The sequence below is a fragment of the Morone saxatilis genome, unplaced genomic scaffold, assembly GCF_004916995.1.
Source record: "Morone saxatilis isolate NCDOM2014 unplaced genomic scaffold, NCSU_SB_2.0 Contig3, whole genome shotgun sequence".
Classification (NCBI taxonomy): Eukaryota; Metazoa; Chordata; class Actinopteri; family Moronidae; genus Morone; species Morone saxatilis.
Genome location: NW_023339873.1, coordinates 12,781,759 through 12,800,951, shown reverse-complemented (window position 1 = coordinate 12,800,951; position 19,193 = coordinate 12,781,759). Strand labels below are relative to the sequence as shown.

The 19,193-nt window shown below is 39.2% G+C and overlaps 1 protein-coding gene across 1 annotated transcript; it reads left to right on the top strand.

Moving 5' to 3' along the window:
• Positions 1-1,111: 1,111 nt before the first annotated feature.
• six6a (SIX homeobox 6a) lies at positions 1,112-4,145 on the top strand. Its single transcript, XM_035674180.1, has 2 exons — positions 1,112-2,223; positions 3,414-4,145. Exons 1-2 carry the CDS (start codon positions 1,652-1,654, stop codon positions 3,577-3,579), a joined length of 738 nt encoding a protein of 245 aa, XP_035530073.1. The 5' UTR covers positions 1,112-1,651; the 3' UTR covers positions 3,580-4,145.
• Positions 4,146-19,193: the final 15,048 nt, after the last annotated feature.

Below are 19,193 nucleotides of genomic sequence, written 5' to 3'. Positions count from 1 at the left end.
GGGGGGGGGGGTCTGTGAAAATAATATCAGGCTTTTCCGTCAGAATGAACTTTACTACTGTATCCAGCCATGAAATAATCTGACCCGACACTTCAAACCATCTGCGCTATCTATCCGCCCTCTTATTTACTAAATCAGCCTGTGCACAAAACGGAGTGTGTCTGATACTAAAGCCGAGTAGCCTGGCAGGGCCATGATAGTCCTTTTATAGGCTGCACAAATATAACGTTTCTCTCCTGCTATGTTTTTGCAGCCATCGCAGTCTGGAGGAAGCCTCCCTGCGCTGATGCTGTCGGCACTAATACAACCCTACTGTAAGTAAAGGCAGATATAAAGTGCTGTACGAGCTCCAAACTGCCAATACACCAGCCATCAATTAGCCTTTGTTTTCGAAAAAGGAGCACGTATTCATGCCCCACGTAAAAAGAACATGCATCATCATAATTTAGCCCCTGATATAATTTATTAAGTTTAATGAATTATCACTTTTGTGAGGTTGAAAAATGCGGAAAGCCTCGACTAACTCTGTTCAAGGTTGCCAAGACTGAAGTTGGCTGCAAATTCACAGTCCTGTCGAAATAAAGGCCACATTGACCCTGAATGATTTCTACAGTTCAGCGTGGGAATATAGGCTTATATGGTTGGGGATATATCTGAGTATTAACAAACTATAACCTTATTTTAAAAAATAGAGGCATACATTTAAATTGAATAGAAACCATGTTGCTATGTGGTTCTTATGATATTGGAATATTATGAGTGGTGAAATAAAAAGATAGCCTATCATAAGTAAAGTTATTATAAAAAAAAACCACTATTTAGTTGTCTAAATTCACCAGTATAATTCTCAATTGTGTAAATAAGCTTTAATATTGTCTAAAATGTACTAATATTATTTACGTATTTTCCCCTTAGGGCAGGACAGACAGGGTAGGGTGTCATATTGCTGTGTAAAGCCCGTTTCAAGAGCTCTGAAGGGAGACTGAGCTGAGCGTGTTTGCCTGCTTTGGCACTTGTAGTTAAAGAGTCTTTCTTTAACACCGCCCGCCGCACAAAGGCAGAGGGTGTTTGGAAAGCACGGCGGGGCAGCTAAACGTTTGAAGACGCGAAGCAAAAAGGTCAAAATGTTTATATTATTTTTGAAAAGGGAGGTGCTGAGATCTCCTTTACGCCTGATTGGCCGAACTTGACAGTGATTGACGTGCATCCATGGCAACCGGGCAGCCAATCTGCCAAGTCCAATAGGAAATCATCGGAGGGGGCTTGACTGTCTTTTTCTCCCCCCTTAAAAAATACATCTCGGCTCCAGCTTTAATTCTTTCGTACTTTCAATCCCAGCCTACCTTGAAAAATACATCGTGGCTCCGGCTTTAATTTCCCTTGCACCTTCAGCCCTTTGCCCGCCGAAGTTTGCCAAGCCTGAGGATGCGGTAGCCGGCCCCCACGCAGCATCGTTCCTCCTCCGCGGCGTTTGGCGTTTGCGTTTTCCACGGCTGGTCAGACGATTGGTTCGGTAACTTTGGGATTGCCTTGTTTTTTGGGTGCCTTGGACTGCCTTGGCGCACGGGAACGAAGAAGCGGAGGAGTCGACGCGGAGGAGAGAGAGAGAGGAGAAAGGAGGGGGAGAGAGGGAAACACAGGAGAAGCCTCCATGTTTCAGCTGCCCATCTTGAATTTCAGCCCCCAGCAGGTCGCCGGGGTCTGCGAGACTCTGGAGGAGAGCGGGGACGTCGAGCGCCTCGGCCGCTTCCTCTGGTCGCTGCCCGTCGCGCCAGCGGCCTGCGAGGTCCTCAACAAGAACGAGTCGGTGTTGAGGGCCCGGGCTGTCGTCGCCTTCCACACCGGCAATTTCCGCGAACTTTACCACATCCTGGAGAACCACAAGTTCACCAAAGAGTCGCACACAAAGCTGCAGGCGCTGTGGCTCGAAGCGCACTACCAGGAGGCTGAGAAGCTGCGGGGACGCCCGCTGGGGCCGGTGGACAAATACAGGGTGCGGAAGAAGTTCCCCCTACCCAGAACCATTTGGGATGGAGAGCAGAAAACCCACTGCTTCAAGGAGAGAACCCGGCACTTGTTAAGAGAATGGTATTTGCAGGATCCCTACCCGAATCCCAGTAAAAAGAGGGAGCTTGCACAGGCTACAGGACTTACACCCACACAAGTAGGAAACTGGTTCAAAAATCGCAGACAAAGAGACAGAGCGGCGGCTGCGAAGAACAGGTGAGCTACATGCACCTCTCGGCTGCTTTCTGATCATCATAGCTGCAACAGAAAAACAAATTATTTTGGGAAAATACCACCCTGCATCCTGAGATTTAATAGGCATTCAGTTTTAATATAGCAACGCATGCCAAAGCCCACGCTGGCTGCACACATTCAGTTCAGATTTGTCTGGATATTAGATCCAGAATCATCCTGTAATCCTAAAATCAGGGGATTTCTTTTCTTTTCTAATAAATGCTGCTCGCAGTGTCTGTAATGACATTATATTTTGAGTCGGTTGAAATGCAAAAAAAATGGCCCAAAAAAATCCAATGATTTCATTTTAATTTCATTTTTGTTTTGGATTAATGTGAGAACAAAGCTCGGATTCATTATTTTTTTAAATAGTGAATAAGATTAACACAATACTGGAGAACAACATCCATGCTAACATGAGGAGTAAGCTACATTTTCGTGTTATTCTATGCTTATTTTGATTGTTAGTGCAACCCAGTAGGCCAGTGCATCTGTAATGATAATAATCTAACAGCTTCAGTGTATTTTAATGGATAAAATACGCAGTAATTTCCAAATAGGATTGTAGCCAGTCTGTTAAAGGCCTTGTGGGTGGAGTTCACACTGCTGTTGGTCATGTTTAATACAGATAAAATAATATTAATATTCCAGTAGGTATTAATAGTGAGTGGTACAACCTATAGTTTACAGTAATTGGTGAGATATTCCTGAAATTATCCTTAGTCTTATCGTATCTTCTGTAAATAAGCGATCTTGCTGTGGTACTTGTAGCCTACAGTAAAATGTAGCCTATATTAGTGCTATTTGTTTTTATAAGGGGTATTTTAAACCCTGAGTACCGTAAAAAGGCCACTTTAACCTAATGTAATGTTATAATGTGTGTTTTTATAAAAGTGAAAAAAAATCCAGTTAAGAACAATTTGTTTTTGTTTTTTTTAGACCGTCAGAAAAATAAAGAAATAAGAAACACACATCCGAAAAATACAAAATAGAATGACCCTCAGTTCAAGAACATCCATGGGAGGATAATCATTTCATTCTCATTCATTTTTCTTTCTTCCAAATTGTTGTTCTCAGTCAGAAAAATATATAATTTATGGGATTGTGATGGAAAGAATGAACGCTGTAGATGTCTTTTTATATGTCCCGTCTCTCCCTTGTCTCCTGTCCAGGCTCCAGCAGCAGGTTCTGTCCGGCGGCTCGGTTCGCTCTCTGGCGGACGAGGACGGCACCGTGGACCGCCTGGGGAACTCGTCCAGTCCGGAGGCCAGCCTGTCCAGCAAAGCAGCCGCCTCGGCCATCTCCATCACCTCCAGCGACAGTGAATGTGACATCTGACGGGCAGATCGAGGGTGTTGATGAATTTAAAGGGGGATACGACTGAAAGACAATCTAATAAAACAAGTCATAGTGCCTGCGTTGAGTTATAAAAACACACACACACACACAAACTGATATTTGACGGGTGCCAAAACATGAGGGGATCTGTGATCTGCGGCGGACTGCCCGTCCTTATCCTTTTTAGGCCTACTTTTTTTGTTTTGTTTGCGTTTTACCCACGTGTGGATAACTGAACTTTAATATGGACGAAACATATTTGACGGACTAATAAACCAACGCCCCGAGATGAAAAGTAAAATAAAAAAAAACAAGAAGAAGGAAAAAAAAAAAGGGATGAAGGCATCCGAGCGCCTAACCTGCTGTTCTCTGTGGGTATTTCATGTTGAAAAAGAACTGTGATATTTTTACTTTACTTTCAAAGTTTTATAAATAATGTTTATTTGCCTATTTAAAAAAAAAAAAACGATCTGCTCTGTCTCTTCGAATTTCATATTCATTTGCTTGGTGTTTTTAATACTTACCTTGTACACAGGTGAACCTGTTGAGCATGCGCGCTTTAGTGAAAATGTGTTTCAGTAAAAGGAAAAAAAAAAGAAGAAAAAAAGTAAAGATAACTTAATAAAAATAATTGTTGATCAAGAGAATATAAAGTTTAGTCTATTTTTTATTGCTGTAATGAAGTGATGACAGTTGTAAAATATTAATATTCTTATATAAAAGCTCTCTTTCCGCTGTTTTCATGCGGAGGAAATTTTTCGTGATTATAACGCTTTAGTGCTGTATTCCCTGACACGTTTTCAGAGCGAAGCTTAATTGGCCAACGTGCTTTGCGTCCTGTAATGCAGGGTGACAGCGAGAGGTCACAGAGAGGCCGACTCACTAACCCGGATGATCTGCGAGAGAGATCATAGAGATGAAAACACAGCAGATTGTGGAAATAGGCTTTATTCTGCCCGTGGAGGAGGACAGATACTACTTCTTAAATCTCCCAAGTGTCCATTTTCCCAAGAGTTTAATTCAGTAAACAGGCCGTGCATGGTGTAAATGTGCTCCTTAAATGAGCACGGAAAAAGGGCTGCAGCCCCACTTATGACAGGCTTATTTTGGCTAAATATCTTATTTTGTGTACCATTTTAATGTACGAGTAATGTTAAAATACAAATTATATCTGTTGGGACAAAATAGCCTTTTTGTTGTTGTTTTTTAATTGATTTTTGTTTTGTAATTCGAATTGGCTTGTTTATGTGCTTGATTTTAAATCTAGCAATTACATGTTCACACTTAAATCAACACAATATTCGTCCATTTTTTTCCTCCAGTGGTGTAAAGCTACTTTTTCTGTTTAAAGACTTATTTTTAAGCTAATATTTTTTATATTTTTTTATTTATTTGCTGTAGCATCTTCCCAAACCTAAATCTGGAATTAAAATATCCCCTTCCAGATGGAAAAAACAATCAGTAAAATATATGTACATGCACAGGGTATTATCAAACATTTCTACTGGGCTATAAATAGACATTAAATCAGAACAAACAGTGAAAACAGGATAAGAGCAAAGTGAGCAAAGCAGCCTGAACCAGAAGTTAAAGTTGAGCTTTTTTTTCCAACTGATGGGACAGACACCTGGTTTTGTCCAATTTGCAATTAATTAGGCTACAGTAACTTCTGAGACACACAAAAGCCTTTCAGCTTGAACAACACAGAAGCTAAATCTGTATGGAGAAAGAGAGAAACAGAGAGAGGAAACGAGTGAAGGGAAATAAATGGGATGGGGGAGTTCTTTTTTTTTCCTCTTTCTCTCTCTCTCTCTTTTTTGCTGCTGCTCCTCTTTCAAATCACGGGGACAAAATGGCTGAATATTTCCGTTTCTATTGAAAATAAGGACGACCGAGGGACTAGATGAAAAAGTCTTTCTCGCAGTCAATAAGGTTGTCAAACTGGTCAGCGGTAATCAGTGCTAATGATGGGTCTGGGGTCCCCGCTCGGACAAAAGGGGCCCTGCCGCTGTTTTGTAAAGGGAAGCGACCGCGGGTCCCTCTCCAAAGAAAAGACTCCTGTGAGGGTAGTCTGGGGCGCGGAAATCACAACTTCTCCACTGTGTGTGTGTGTGTGCGTGCGTGCGTGCGTGTGCGCTCCAGTGTGAGCTCATGGCTTGGCTCTTATTAAAAGGATTTAATTACTAGTTTGTTTTCTGACGTATAGCCTTGCTCGTATAGGCGCACATCAGCCATTCATCAGTGATTACATATAGCATCTGTAAATGGAAATTATAATTTTTTATTTCCAAACTCGTGGCATTGTGGAGAAAACATTTCACCCTGTTATTTTGTCTGACTGTATGTTTACGCTGATCTGACTTCACCAACTCTTTCAGAGTATTTTGACAAGTTAAAGGTTGTCAGATAAGTGCGGTTATCTTGCGTGAGTGGAGGCTCTCTCAGCGTTGGTTGTGATAGGCTATGTGTTGAGGGCAAAGGTGGAATGTAACTAAGTACATTTACTCAAGCACCGTACTTAAGTACAAATTTGAGGTTCTTGTGCTTAACTTGAGTACTTGCATTTAATGCTACCTACTTCCACTCCACTACAGAGGTGAATATTGTGCTTTTTATACATTTGTCTGACATTTAGTCACTTTTCAGATGACAGTTTTCCATATTCTACCTTCTTAAGTTAAATAAACTATCTAGAAACCCTCTTGAATTGGCTGTAAAATGCATTCTCACAGAGGTGAAAACAGGGCTGTTTTTTTTAAGAGTGGTAGAATATGATACACTGCTGTGGATTCAACCACCAAACAGTATATAAAGTAGTCACAATGAGCTCAACCCTAAACATCTACAGTAGTAAATGCAACATATACTCATTAATGCAGCAGTAATATTAACCCCAAAACATCAGATATAACAGCAAAACATAGGCTATTACTGCACAATGAGTAGGGCTGCTTTTACGTTATAGATACTTTATATAAGTATTTACACAGCGTGGTACTAGCACTGTTACTGAGGTAAATTATGTATAACCTACATTTCTTCCACCACTGGTTAAAGAGAGGGGGTTCGGCCTTGTCTATACGTCTTTATTGTTATTGAATATGTCAGCATCGTTCAGTGTGCAGCCACTCTGAAACACAGTAGTTTGTCAGCAAGTGTCTGCTCATACATGACAGCCTGCCTGTGTATCTGTGCAGATCTGATGCCTTAGCTATTTTCGATAACGCCTCAAACCGTTTAAATATTTCATTTTATAGCAAAATGTCTAGAAATACATCATTATTATTATATTCTACAAGTCCTAAGACTAATACTAATAGGCTACTAATTAATACTCGCTGTGGGTCAACTTCATTAAATGATACAGGAACAAATAAAAACATATAAGATTAAACATTAACGCATAGAGGACCCTGCGTAATGAAAGCGTTTCTACTCTCTAGCAGTCCTTGAAAGTGCCTCTACATGTCTGTCTGAGTCAAACCAAGGCGAGAAGTTCACAGGGCAAACTCTCTGACCTGGAGGAAGGGTTTTTCTTAATGTAGCTTTGCTGCCATACTGTTCTATCCTACAGAAAGAAGGTCACAGATACGAGATGCTGTAGAAAGCGACCTTGTCCCGCTGTCTCCTCTCTTAAGTTGCCGTACCAAGCTTAAGAGGATGAAGGTGAGGAGGCTTTGTACTGCAACAGTTGTGTGAAGTGAACCGGTGCTTCTTCGGTCACACCAACAGGCGCACAAATTGAACCCTTTAATGTGCTTTTTTTTTTTTTTAAATAAGCGCTTACCTGCACCTGCTACCTTGAACCTGATTTCTGTCTGTCAGGAAGATCAAATGTGTGTGTACAACGTAGATTCACAACCAAACCAGTTTATATACAACGGTAGTTTTTACATTGGTGGACAAAATCAGTGCTTCGCATCACTAAAACTACTGAGATAAACACATTTAAAACGCGCCCAGCTTGGGATGTAACGTCAGAGCGACAGGTCTGCCTTTAATCGTATTGGTAGCTCCACATTTTGTTTTAGTGTTGCACAGTGATATAATAACTGACAACTGGAGACATGCAGATAGTTTGGACTCAGAAACCGTTTAAAAATACAGAGTTTTAATGTTCAATCTACAGCAACATTATGTTTTTATAATCTGGGAGTAAAAGGACAACCAGAGGGAGGTTTGTTTGTATACTCTGTGATGCTCTGCAGATCCTTTATCTATAAGTAGCTACATTTAACCTATTAAAAAATTGCACACAAATATGTGTGCAATTTTAAATTTTTTTATTTCACATATGTGCAATTTACTTTAAATATTTTCCCTTACACTCCACGGCACACAGCTTTAGTTGGGCTCCTTCTGCAAATTCAGATTATTAAAACAAAATACACCCAGTGTTCACTTTATTTATAGTCTGATGTAATCCAATACAATCTGTCCACTGTTGTGATATTCAGTGTTTGTTTTGACACTGTCATACAATAAATAAATCATATGTTATAGCACTGAGGTCATAGTGACTGAATTATACAAGAGGTGATTCTAATATTCTTCCTCCCTGTGAATTAAAAAAACAGTATGACCTTAGTAATAAACATATAATTGAATTTACACAGTAAGACAAAAACTGAGCATTATGAGCACTGTTATGGTAGATGTTTTGGTAGATGTTATGGTGGAGCTGTTGTATTGGATTGTGGTAGCCTATATAGTACACGTGTAGGTTATCCAATAAAGTGTATAATAATATAACTAAATCATGGTGTATTATTAGAGATTAAAGCTACCATATAATCTAAAATAAGCGTTTGCTGCAACATTAGTGATGCTTATGTGTCAATATTGAATTATCAGTAATATATATGATTCTGCGTAATGAGGCTACTCGTTTATTTTTATGCCTAAATTTTAAGTGTAAAATTATTATTTTCTACTTCTTCCTCGCTGCTGTCCCTGAAGTGCCCTCACAATTCACCTTTAAAGTTCTCTGTCTGGACATTTTGCATAAAGATAAAAAATTATATATAGCCTATACTGTAGAATAATAATAATAATAATAATAATAATAATAATAATAATAATAATAATAATATAGCAACAATGGAGGCCTAACTCTGTTTTCCTTCCCAACACGCCTCCTGAAGTGGTCGAGGTCCCTCAGCAGGGGAACTTGTCTCTTTCAGCGGGGCTTTTGTTCTCCATCCTCTTCGTTTGTCATCCAAAGCACTCTCCATCCTCTCCGCACTCAAACTAACCCTTTTTTTAAACCCCCCACAATGCTTGTTGTTTACCAGGTTAAACCAGAACTCACTGGATGATCTTTTGAAAAAAAAAAAAAAAAAACAGCATCAAAATAGTTTGTTCTGAGGACCAACTGAATCCACAGCGGACGTTTGTGTCGGCTCATTGTGCGAAGGCCGCGAAGTTATATCAAAATATTCCTTAACAAACCCCTCAGTGTTTCCCTACAGTGGAAATGAAGCTATTCCGAGGCTTTTGTGCATGTGTGTGTGTGTGTGTGTGTGCGCGTGCGCTTCGTCACTTACTATTATACACAATACTATTGTGACCTGGCCAATGTTTTTTCTCCCCATCAGAGAGGTTTTTCTTTTCAAAGAATAAGAAACAATCTCATTTATGGTGTGTTTCATAAGGCTTCACTGCATCGCCATCATGAGGATCTGAAGAATGGAAACTGCGTGCTAGTTGCGCCCCCTGGTGGTTGTGATACCTTACAGGGATCCACATGAGGGATCCTAGAAGCACTTGACACCGTGTGTGGCTGTTTTTTTAGTTTCAATCCAGAACAAAGTCAGATGAAGTTAGATGTTAGATATTATACAAGCAGGTAGGTATCCTGTTGGAGAAGATAAAATCAAAACAAAACATACATAACAAAACAAAATACTGGATTTTAGGACCATAATAAGGAATTATAGTCCTAAAGGAATACTAATGTAATTCTAAGGTAAGGTTTTAACACACAGTAACAAGTGTATGTGTGTATGTGTTATATTTATTTATTTATTTATTGAGCCTTATTGTTAAGTTATACTTTCAGTAAATTTAATTCATTTTATTTGAATTTAAAACAAATAATAATTATTTAAAGTAGTCACATTTGAAAACACCCACACATGTAGTTTGTGTGTAATTGTAACATTTAGACTCCTTTAAATTCTCCTAATTCCCAGAAACAGTACTGAGGGACTCCTCAATGGTAGCTGTCCTGGTTAGATTTAAAGATGGAGGCTGACATAATGCATGTACCATGGCTTCAATTAGAAATTAAATTCAGTCAGCCTTATATAACACAAGTTAAATTTAGGGACAGTAAATGCTGATTTGTATGACTCGATCTGTTTCTTCCTCTGGATCAACAGTGAAACGTTGCAGGAGACTTTCAGCACTGTGGACAGAGACACTCCTGCACCCAATACATCAATAATCTATCAGATCAGTTTGATATCATCGATATGTTCTGTCTAAAACCTTATGTGCATGAGATTGTGCAATAAACACTGTGTGCAGTACCATCCTTTAGGCTGCAGGATCTTCTCCCACAGCGGGAAACCCGCATTAACGGGTTTGGTTATTCTCACATGTTGGCTCACGTTGTTTCTCCCCTTTGTACACAATGACACCCTTAAAAAGGTGGTAAAGGCACATTGTTCTCTAGATGGCCAAAAGTATCTGGGACACCCAAACGTTACATTCACATGTGACTGAACACCTCGTTTTTAACTCTTCAGTTCTTTTAGGGAAACTTTCCACAAGGTTTTGTAACCCTGGTCTGGTCCTATAATGGGCTTTATTATAGACACACCACTGTCTGAAATATCTCTGCTTCAGTGACCTACAGGCTGAAAACCTTCTTAAGTGAGCAGCCTACACAAACTGGGCTATCCATACACTTTTGTCATATTGTGTATTTCCTAAAAAAATCCTTCGTACCATATTAACCTGCACTATTAGGCTGTGGTGTAATGACCTATTCTTAATATTCATAAGTAAGCTGTTACAGTGTTTCTATGCAGGATCATATGCTATTTCTATACATTTAACCAGTCTTTAAAATGAAAAATAATGATACAGTTGGTTATTGTACTTCTTATAATGTGTAGAAATACTAGGGGAATCTGTATTGTTACATGATACAAGAACTACATGCCTTACTGCCTTGTCTTTGACTATAATCTTTAATCCCAGGATTAGGAGAATATTCACCATTAAATAGATTTTAAACCCTGAAAAAAAGTTGGTAGTATGTTATCAGCTCCGAGTAGTGTCTGAAGGTCTCTCGGGCGTCTCAGGGTGCATAAAGCCTCAATAACCTTTATCATTAAGGTAGGCCAGCAATGCATGGAGCCTGAGAGGCGAAACTCAGGGCAAACAAACGTCTACAATTGCTCTGAACGCACAGTAATAACCGAGCGAGTGGAAATTACCCCTTGCTTCACAATTGCCTCACATGTAAGGAAATCCCATATCGGGCAACTTATTGATCTCATTCAATAGTTCACATCGTGATGTTCCTGCAGGTTATAACTTCAGGAGAGCTCCTCTCTGAGTTTGTCTCAACAGATATCGACCGTTTTCGCCTTTTACGTCTTACTTTAAAATCACGCTCATGTTCGGGCCCCGAGTCGCGCTTCCTACATTTCGACAGGCGGATTAATCGATGAATCGATTACGCCGCTCCAACCTTGGTCCGCCTGCGTCGCTGTTTGTTAGCAGATACAATGCAGACAATGTGAGGCAATTATGAGGCCGGTGTGTGCGCGCTGAAGTCAGCCTGTGTTATCTCTGCTCACACAAAGAGGACTAATGTCGGTCAGGACCCTGCGCCTCTTATTACAGCTGTAAGTGGCCTTTGTTTTGACAGGCGCTGGTAACATATGACATGAAAATATGACGAGAAGCTGTCTGTGCAGTCCTGGTGCATTGTGGGAACGCTGTTATCGACGTGGATGAAGCCGATGGAGGTCCGATGGCCTGCAGCAAAGTCAAAGGCCGTGTTATCTCACGGATACTGGAGAGCAAGAAAAAGTAAATCCTTAAGTTTATTAAAAATGCCGATACAGCAGTTTAAAAATACTTAAAGTAAAATGACTCAATAATTTATTTAGAAGCAGTGAAATGTTATTTCTGTATGTGTCGCCCAAAGCAGTCACAGTTTGTGTTTATTCCATTGTTATTGATAGGCTGTAGCAGGTCTTTATCATAAAAAGTGATAGAAAATCAATGTTAGGCCTATTATTAATAAGAAAGGCTTTTGTCAATGTTACAATATTTATAATGTAGTAACCATTCCATAGCAGTGAAGTTGATCCAGATGTAGGGCCAGATTAACTCACTAGGGGGCCCCAGAAGAGAGAGGACTGTGGGGCTCCCAGCTCTCCCTGTTACCAAGTTAGTGTGTAATAATTTCATTAAACAGAAGTTAATATAAACTGAAATATGAATGGTATTGGTCTTGTTCTCAAAAGGCGCGTTTGACACATCACAGTAAGACAATAACGACTGTCTCACTGTCAAATCTCACTGGGACACTTGAAACAGAGCCATCATTAATGTTAGTAACACAGTAGCACAGTGCTATGACACTTCAAAATGTCTGCTGTAAAGGAATCCTATAACTAGATTTAAGACCGGGCCCCTTTAAAAGACAAGATTAGGTTACAGTCAGATGAAGTGTAGCACCTTAAGACCCTTACCGGTTCAGTTTATACTGTGCTTAGTGGTGCATATTGTAAAACATTAGGCTACTTATTGTAATTACCACACAGGAAACCTGGGTTTTATGGCTCAATGTTGTGGCGTAAAAGCATGATCAGCAATATATACCCCTCAAAGTGTTCAAAATTATAAATTCTCACAAAAAAAAAAAAAGAAGTAAATACCATTTGCTGACCAAACAAATCCTACTCAGTACTTTGTATTTTACAGGTTTCATGAGGTTTAGTGAGTGCTACATTACTGGTACATATATATTTTATATTTTACATTGAGGCCAATTATTGCTGTGGATTTCTCTCAGCTGAGTGAGGGTAGTTTGGGATTTGGCCTCTAGATGGAGACAGTGAATACAGAAAGAACTCTATATTTTATCCAGATGTGATTGCAGATCTGTCACAAAAATTGACCTTTTTTCCCCCAATCATCAATATTCAAACATGTTTCTCCTGAACGTGTGGCTATTGTGGGAGACCTTAATTCTTTATGTGCGTTTACAGAAAATGATCTGAAATTAGCATAACACCTTTAAAAAGTGAACATTTTAGTACTTTTTAAATATAGATATATTTCTGATCGCATTGTTTTCATATGATTATGATTTATATAGAATTTAAACAAGAGCTTAATTTGTAGGCTATGTATAACTTTAGAGTGAACTAGAGTGAGTTCCTGAGGTCATTGGAAGATATAAAAGGCTGGATAGAAAGCAGAGGATGTGCAGCTTCTGTAATGACAATCTGTTCAGGAGACGACTATCATCTTCTCTGAATGTAAGAATATAAGCATAATGAATTATAGAGAAAGATATCTGCCAATGTATTATTTAAACAGCTCATCTATGTTGAAATTTTGTTATACAATCAGATGAGCCTAAAGTTATCTGTAAACTATGTGCCTTTCTGAAGAATGTCCTTCCTTTGTTTAAGTAACATTGGCTGTTCTTCAGTCCTGCTGTGTGCTATCAAATCAAAGCAAATACATGAAATGAAAATCTTTAAAATAGGAGATTTTACCAATGTTTTTATGCTATTTTTAATAGGCTTTTTTTCCCTTTTATTTATTGTATTGCCATTTTAAGTCTATTTTATTTTTAGTTAAATAATATTTGAATTATTATTTAAAATAAACACTTTTAATTAAAATGAAATAAATATTTAAAGTAAAAAAAAAGGCTATTTCAATCTTTAAAGTGCTTCTCTATCTCTCACTCAGATAAGCACTGACACAAATATTTTTGATGAAAAGAAGCCTGTTTTACCAAGAAACTATATAAATATAAAAAGACAAGTTGATTTTTAACAGTTTAGTTAAAGAAAAGAAGAAAAGAAAAATTCTTAGTGTCTGTACTTGTAGTTTTGCCTTTTGGCCTCAAGATGGTGCACAAGATCCACAGTAGAGAGGAAACAAGGTTTTTATTTTTGTCATGTATCACTCCAGGAATAGGTAAAAAGCCTCACATTGTAAACAAACCGTCTAATGATTGGTTTTATTATGAAAATAAATTTAAATGTGTCACTCAGGAGACAATGGCCTGAGAGGTGTGTGTATTTATCTCTATAAATATACATATATTTTTGACTTATATCAGGCCTCCAGTTAGTCTACATTTACAGAGAGAATAGTTAACCCACATTAAGCACAATACCCACTATATCAATATACATTTTCATATTGTGTGTATACAAACAAACTACAGGTAAATTTGGACCGGAGTGTAAATGAGTGTACAGCATTACTGAGTGGAGGGTGTGAATGTACATGTGTAAGAAAGTGTTGAAGCAGGGCAAGGGCACCAGTTGGGATTTTAAGGGTCTATATTTAAACTCTCTGGTCTCCAGTTTCTGCAGCTGTCGCCAAGTTTAAGTTCAGCACCTTGAGCCTTTCTCAGCCATGTTCTTGGGTCATAGTTATAAACCTGCCAAACTCTGAAACAGAGAGAGTGAAGCAGAGACTCTCGTCTGCCCTTCAAGTCGTATCTCATGCAGCTTCAGAAAGTCCAAATTGTGTCACAAAAATACCTGCTTAATTATCAGGTCATCTTTATCTTACACACTCTATCAACATTTATTTATAATGCTTCACACCATGTTTCAGTATTACTGCACTTCATCCAGTAATGAGGAATACTGCATCTGCTACTAGCAGGAACACATAATTTGGGACGGGCCAGGACCGCTATATGTTACATGTTACTTTAACTCTTTGTGTTTTAATGCTAAACACTTTATATGTTTTATATGTTGTTTACATTTTGTTTGTGTGTCCATGTTTTTTTGGGGGTTTTAGAGTGAATTTATTACTGGTAATGTTATGCACTTAAACACTTTAATTCTGCATGAAAACAACACACAATGTATAAACTGTATTTATAAAATATTTTCATTTGAGATTTTTGCCAAAGCAACTTCTGAATCTGAATCTGAATTTCATCTATACTGATTTTAATAATGGAAGTTTCTAAATGTTAACTTCTCAACCAGTTACATTGTTCAATCATAATTATTTCGGGTTTTTAAATCTTCAAACTAATATTTATTCATGATTGTTTAAACATTTTCCTTCTGTGAGTGCCAATGATTAAAGTCTTGGAAAAGACAGTGTCTTTCTGAGTGTGCTGAAGTGCTGCAAGGAATCATTAAATCTTCTGGATGTCTCAGAATGCATCTTCTGCTTCTCCTCTGCAGGTCACCAGCAGTCTGTTTTTAAGACATCTTGTTGCTTAAGAATGATGACAAGGCTTCTTCTTGTCTGCTACTCCTTTGATGGGTAAGTGGATTTACATAAATGTTTTTCCAACTGTTCTAAATGCAGCCTTAATAAAGACATTTCAGTAATTTTGGTAGAGCAAGATGACAGCTCTTCTGCACATAATTACAGCTTCCACATGTGATAAACATGTTGCCCACTTATAGCAAAGATCCTACTAATTTAGCACTCCAGCCTTTACTGTATGTATAGATAGATAGATAGACTGACTCTGTGTTTGCTGAAGTAGCGCCTACTGTCCAGCGGCAGCTCTGTGCCTAATAACAGAGCTTAGCTGGCATACCAGAGCCAGTGGCACATTGGTGTAGCGGTAACTCCGAGAGAGCCTGGTAATTACCACCGGCCGCTGACACCATGCTGCAAATGCACCAGTCAGCACTGAGAGGACCAGCAGGGCATTTCCCCCCTCTCTCTCTCTGCTGCCAGGATGCCCTGGTGATCAGATATGGCACCTGAGTGGTTAGTGGGAAAAAAGAAGCTCTCACCAAACTGCAGAAAGAGAAATAGTAATAATCTCTTTCCTTCCTCTATCTTTAATAAAAGTCTGGGTGTGGAAAGCGAAAAGCTGTTATTTTACCCCATGTCAAAAGTCTTCCTCTCTCTGCCCTCATCCCTGGACCATAAGCACTGAATGAGGAGTCATGAAGGCTTTCTCTCAGGCCCGCTGGAAAACATACTGCAGGGCCGGAATGGGAAGTTTATTTTGCTTGGTGCATGAATATCTGTGGGATGTGGGGCTCCGTGCACAGAGGGCTGCAGGAGCACTCCAGTTTCTGCACAGAGGAGTTCATCACTGCATCACCCTCACCTCCTCCTCCTCCTCTATCACTGTCAGTTCATCCCCACTGCATCCTAACAACTTCTAATTCCTTCTTCTCCTTTCTCTTAATTTTATGCCCCTTTTCCTCTATGTTCTTCTATCACATGCAGGCTAAAATAGGCCCAGCAGCTTTTCTCTGGGCCTTTTGTCCCTGCTCAGGGAGACGTTTGGCACACAGAGGATCGTGTTACAACTTTCATTTCCTGAATATTTTTCTTTTTTTTTTTTCCTGTGTGCAACCAAGAAGGGTATTTTATCCCTCTTGCAGTATGGAGATGAAGGGCGAGGGGAGCAAGATGGCAGCTCAGATTCAGGCTGCTGTCACTCCAACGTCGGCAAACAAATAAAGTACAAACTGCACATAGCTGCAGGGCCCCTGGTGGAGGGTGGCTGTGGTGAGGTTCGGGCACAGCGGGGGTGTGGATCAGTAAAGGGGGCTTAGTTACTCAAGCTATTTGTGAGCCCCAGGATAGGTGAGGCGATGCCCCTCGGGAGCGTGAGGTATATTTCATTATCCCATATCCCATACCACTTCCTCTTGTTGTGTCTGCCACCCCCTGTCCCTCCCCAAAATCCCCTTGAGCCTGGAGCAGTGATGTGTCTGTGTTTAGACTCATGGACCTTTTCTTGGCTGGATATAGAAACAGAACAACAAGCAGTATAATGGTAACAGTCTGCAGAAATATCAATTATTAATTCCATTGTGAAATAATGCCCATAATATGATACTAAAGCCAGTCATCATGGCTCTAGTTATGTCTGGCTCCTTAAAAGAAGCCATATAGACTCTTTAAATGTTCAGCAGCTACATGATAACAGGCCTGTTTTTTGGTAAATTTGTAATATTTAATGAAAGTAAAATGTATATTAAAGGTTGAGTTTGGTGATATTTGCTATCCATAGTGTCAACAGTAAGACAAGACAAAAACTAACAATGTCTTAGTCCCTCTCTCAATACTTTGGGGCCGTCCTTCCTTCCTTGTGTTACTGAGTTATAAGGTGGGTTGGTTCCCATTGAAGACTTAAATATTTAAAACCCGTTCACAAATAGTTTAATTGTTTAAAAAGGCTTACTCATTTCTTAAAACATCTGTTGTTTTTATCAATTAGTGAGAATTTACTCCATCAGAACAGTGTCTGTGTTTACTGTAATGAAGGAACATGTCACCTAATACACCTGTGTGGCTCATTGATGTGTGTTTAATAGTTTTTGGACAATTAGGCAATTAAGCTCTATTGTACAGATGGAAAGGCTATATCAGGCTTTGGCTGCACAGGCAATGCTTGTGAGTCTTATCAATTCTTTCTTGGTTTAAGTTTGTTTTATAGGATTTGTTGATGGAAAATGTAGAATATCATCAGATTTATCCTGATATACATACAGGAGTATAAATTCTTTACTTGAGCATCACTTTAGGTAAAAATAGTTATCTAGCTTTATTATCTCATTTCTATTTTTATTATTCAATATCCCATTTGAAACGCTACTTAGACATTTATCCTCAAAAGATAGCTGAGATAAACAATGGCCTCTTTTCTAAAAATGTGCATTTTAAATTAATAATGCTATTCTTTATGTTTTCTGTTGTAAGAAAATCTCATGAAAAGACCAAAACCAACAATGATTTGATCCGATTAACAAGTATTTCCTGCGTAGCCAAAGCCTGATATGGTTTCACTGTGTCATAGAGCTCCTTCCATTAAAAGAAACACATATGCAGTATAAACACACACTGGGTGACATGTTCCATCACTAACATCAACTTGTGCGCTGTAGTTTAACCTCAGGAACACTTCTTGCCACCGCAAACACTCACTAGAGAAATAAAAGTGTATTAATCCGCGGCTGGAAGTAGTCCAACAACAAAGCACTGTTTACTCCTGTTTGAGTAAAAACTACAGTTCCCAGTTGTTTAGGAAAATTATATTTGTTTAGTAAAATATTAAATTATATATTTGTGAGTTGTTTTTAAAGCTTTAAATCTTCAGAAACCAATGGGCTCAGAGCTGAGAGCCACAAACAGAGTGACACATTGTTAGTTCATGATTACCCCTTTTCTAAAATATGAATCAGTAACATTTTCTTTGAGGATAATTTGAGAAAGCTTTACTTTTTATATTTTATTTTCTGTTTACCTTAAGTGTGATAGTAAACTAATAATATCTTATGTAGGATATTATAGCATCGTTTTTGACTGCCCCTGCCCCCTACTTTAAGGTGTTGTCTCTCAATTCAATCTCTTCTTTGTCTCTTTGTCATGACACACCTTTAAATCCCACCACCCATTGGAAGACAGCCTGTCTACAGCAAAATCGTGATGCATTGTGTGTGGATCTGTTTTAATTTGGCTTTGAAAGGCTGAAACTAACTGAGAAAATCTGTAAAGTATTCACATAAAGTATTCCAAAAAAACATCCCAGACTGAAGTCACTTTCCTGATCAAACATATGAGACTAATGCCACTATCAACTTTCTCTCCAAGCTCCAAAAATATACATATCTGATTCTCAGCAACCAGAGCTGGGTTTTGTCTCTGGAAGAGTTTGTTATATGAGCCTGTGCCTCCTGGCCACATTTCTTTTATACAAGTCCTCTTTCGTAGACATTACACACACACGTCTTATCTTGTCCTTTGTCTTTTCCTCTTGTAACGTATTAGAAATTTTCCCCCCTTTCATCGGGTAATGTATATGATGCTGTCCTTCATTTGACACACAACATGCTATTTAACACCCTAATAGGCAGGAATTGTCTGCAGAGTCTCCTCCCCCTCGTTCTTGAACCCTGGGTCATGCGTCACTCATCCCGACTGGAAGACAGAGATAAATATTTCTTTCAGCTCCGTCACATAGGAGCTTCCTGTTGGACGAAAGGCTTCCTACGCTTGTGAGTGGAAGCTGTCTTTGGCCTCGCAGCTCCTGAATCAGTATAATTAACATTCTTTAGGCAGAGCTGCTTAATCCCTCCAATCTCTTTCAAGTTATGTAATAGAAATATAGCAGATGTCACTGCCATCTAGAAAATGTTATGTGAGTTTTACTTTAATCAGTTGTATTTCCTCAGACACATACACACACACACTCACACTCCAAGTCGGGTACACGTGAGTATACACACACATACACACACACAGCCTGCATCTGCCTCTGGGTACATCCAGGCAGGAACATTGTCAGATCCATGCATCATTGGTAAGAAAATCTCTCTACCCCCCCCTCCCCTCCCACACCGCCAGCCCTGCCCCTCTGAGGCAGACCTGAAAAGATCCTTTTGTCCCTCATCACCCGC

What these genes read in the sequence shown, in the direction of transcription:
- six6a (XM_035674180.1), top strand. Translation starts at nt 1,652, where the DNA reads ATGTTTCAGCTGCCCATCTTGAATTTCAGCCCCCAGCAGGTCGCCGGG. An exon ending in GCGGCGGCTGCGAAGAACAG is followed by an intron (nt 2,224 to 3,413) that starts GTGAGCTACATG and finishes TCTCCTGTCCAG; the next exon opens with GCTCCAGCAGCAGGTTCTGT.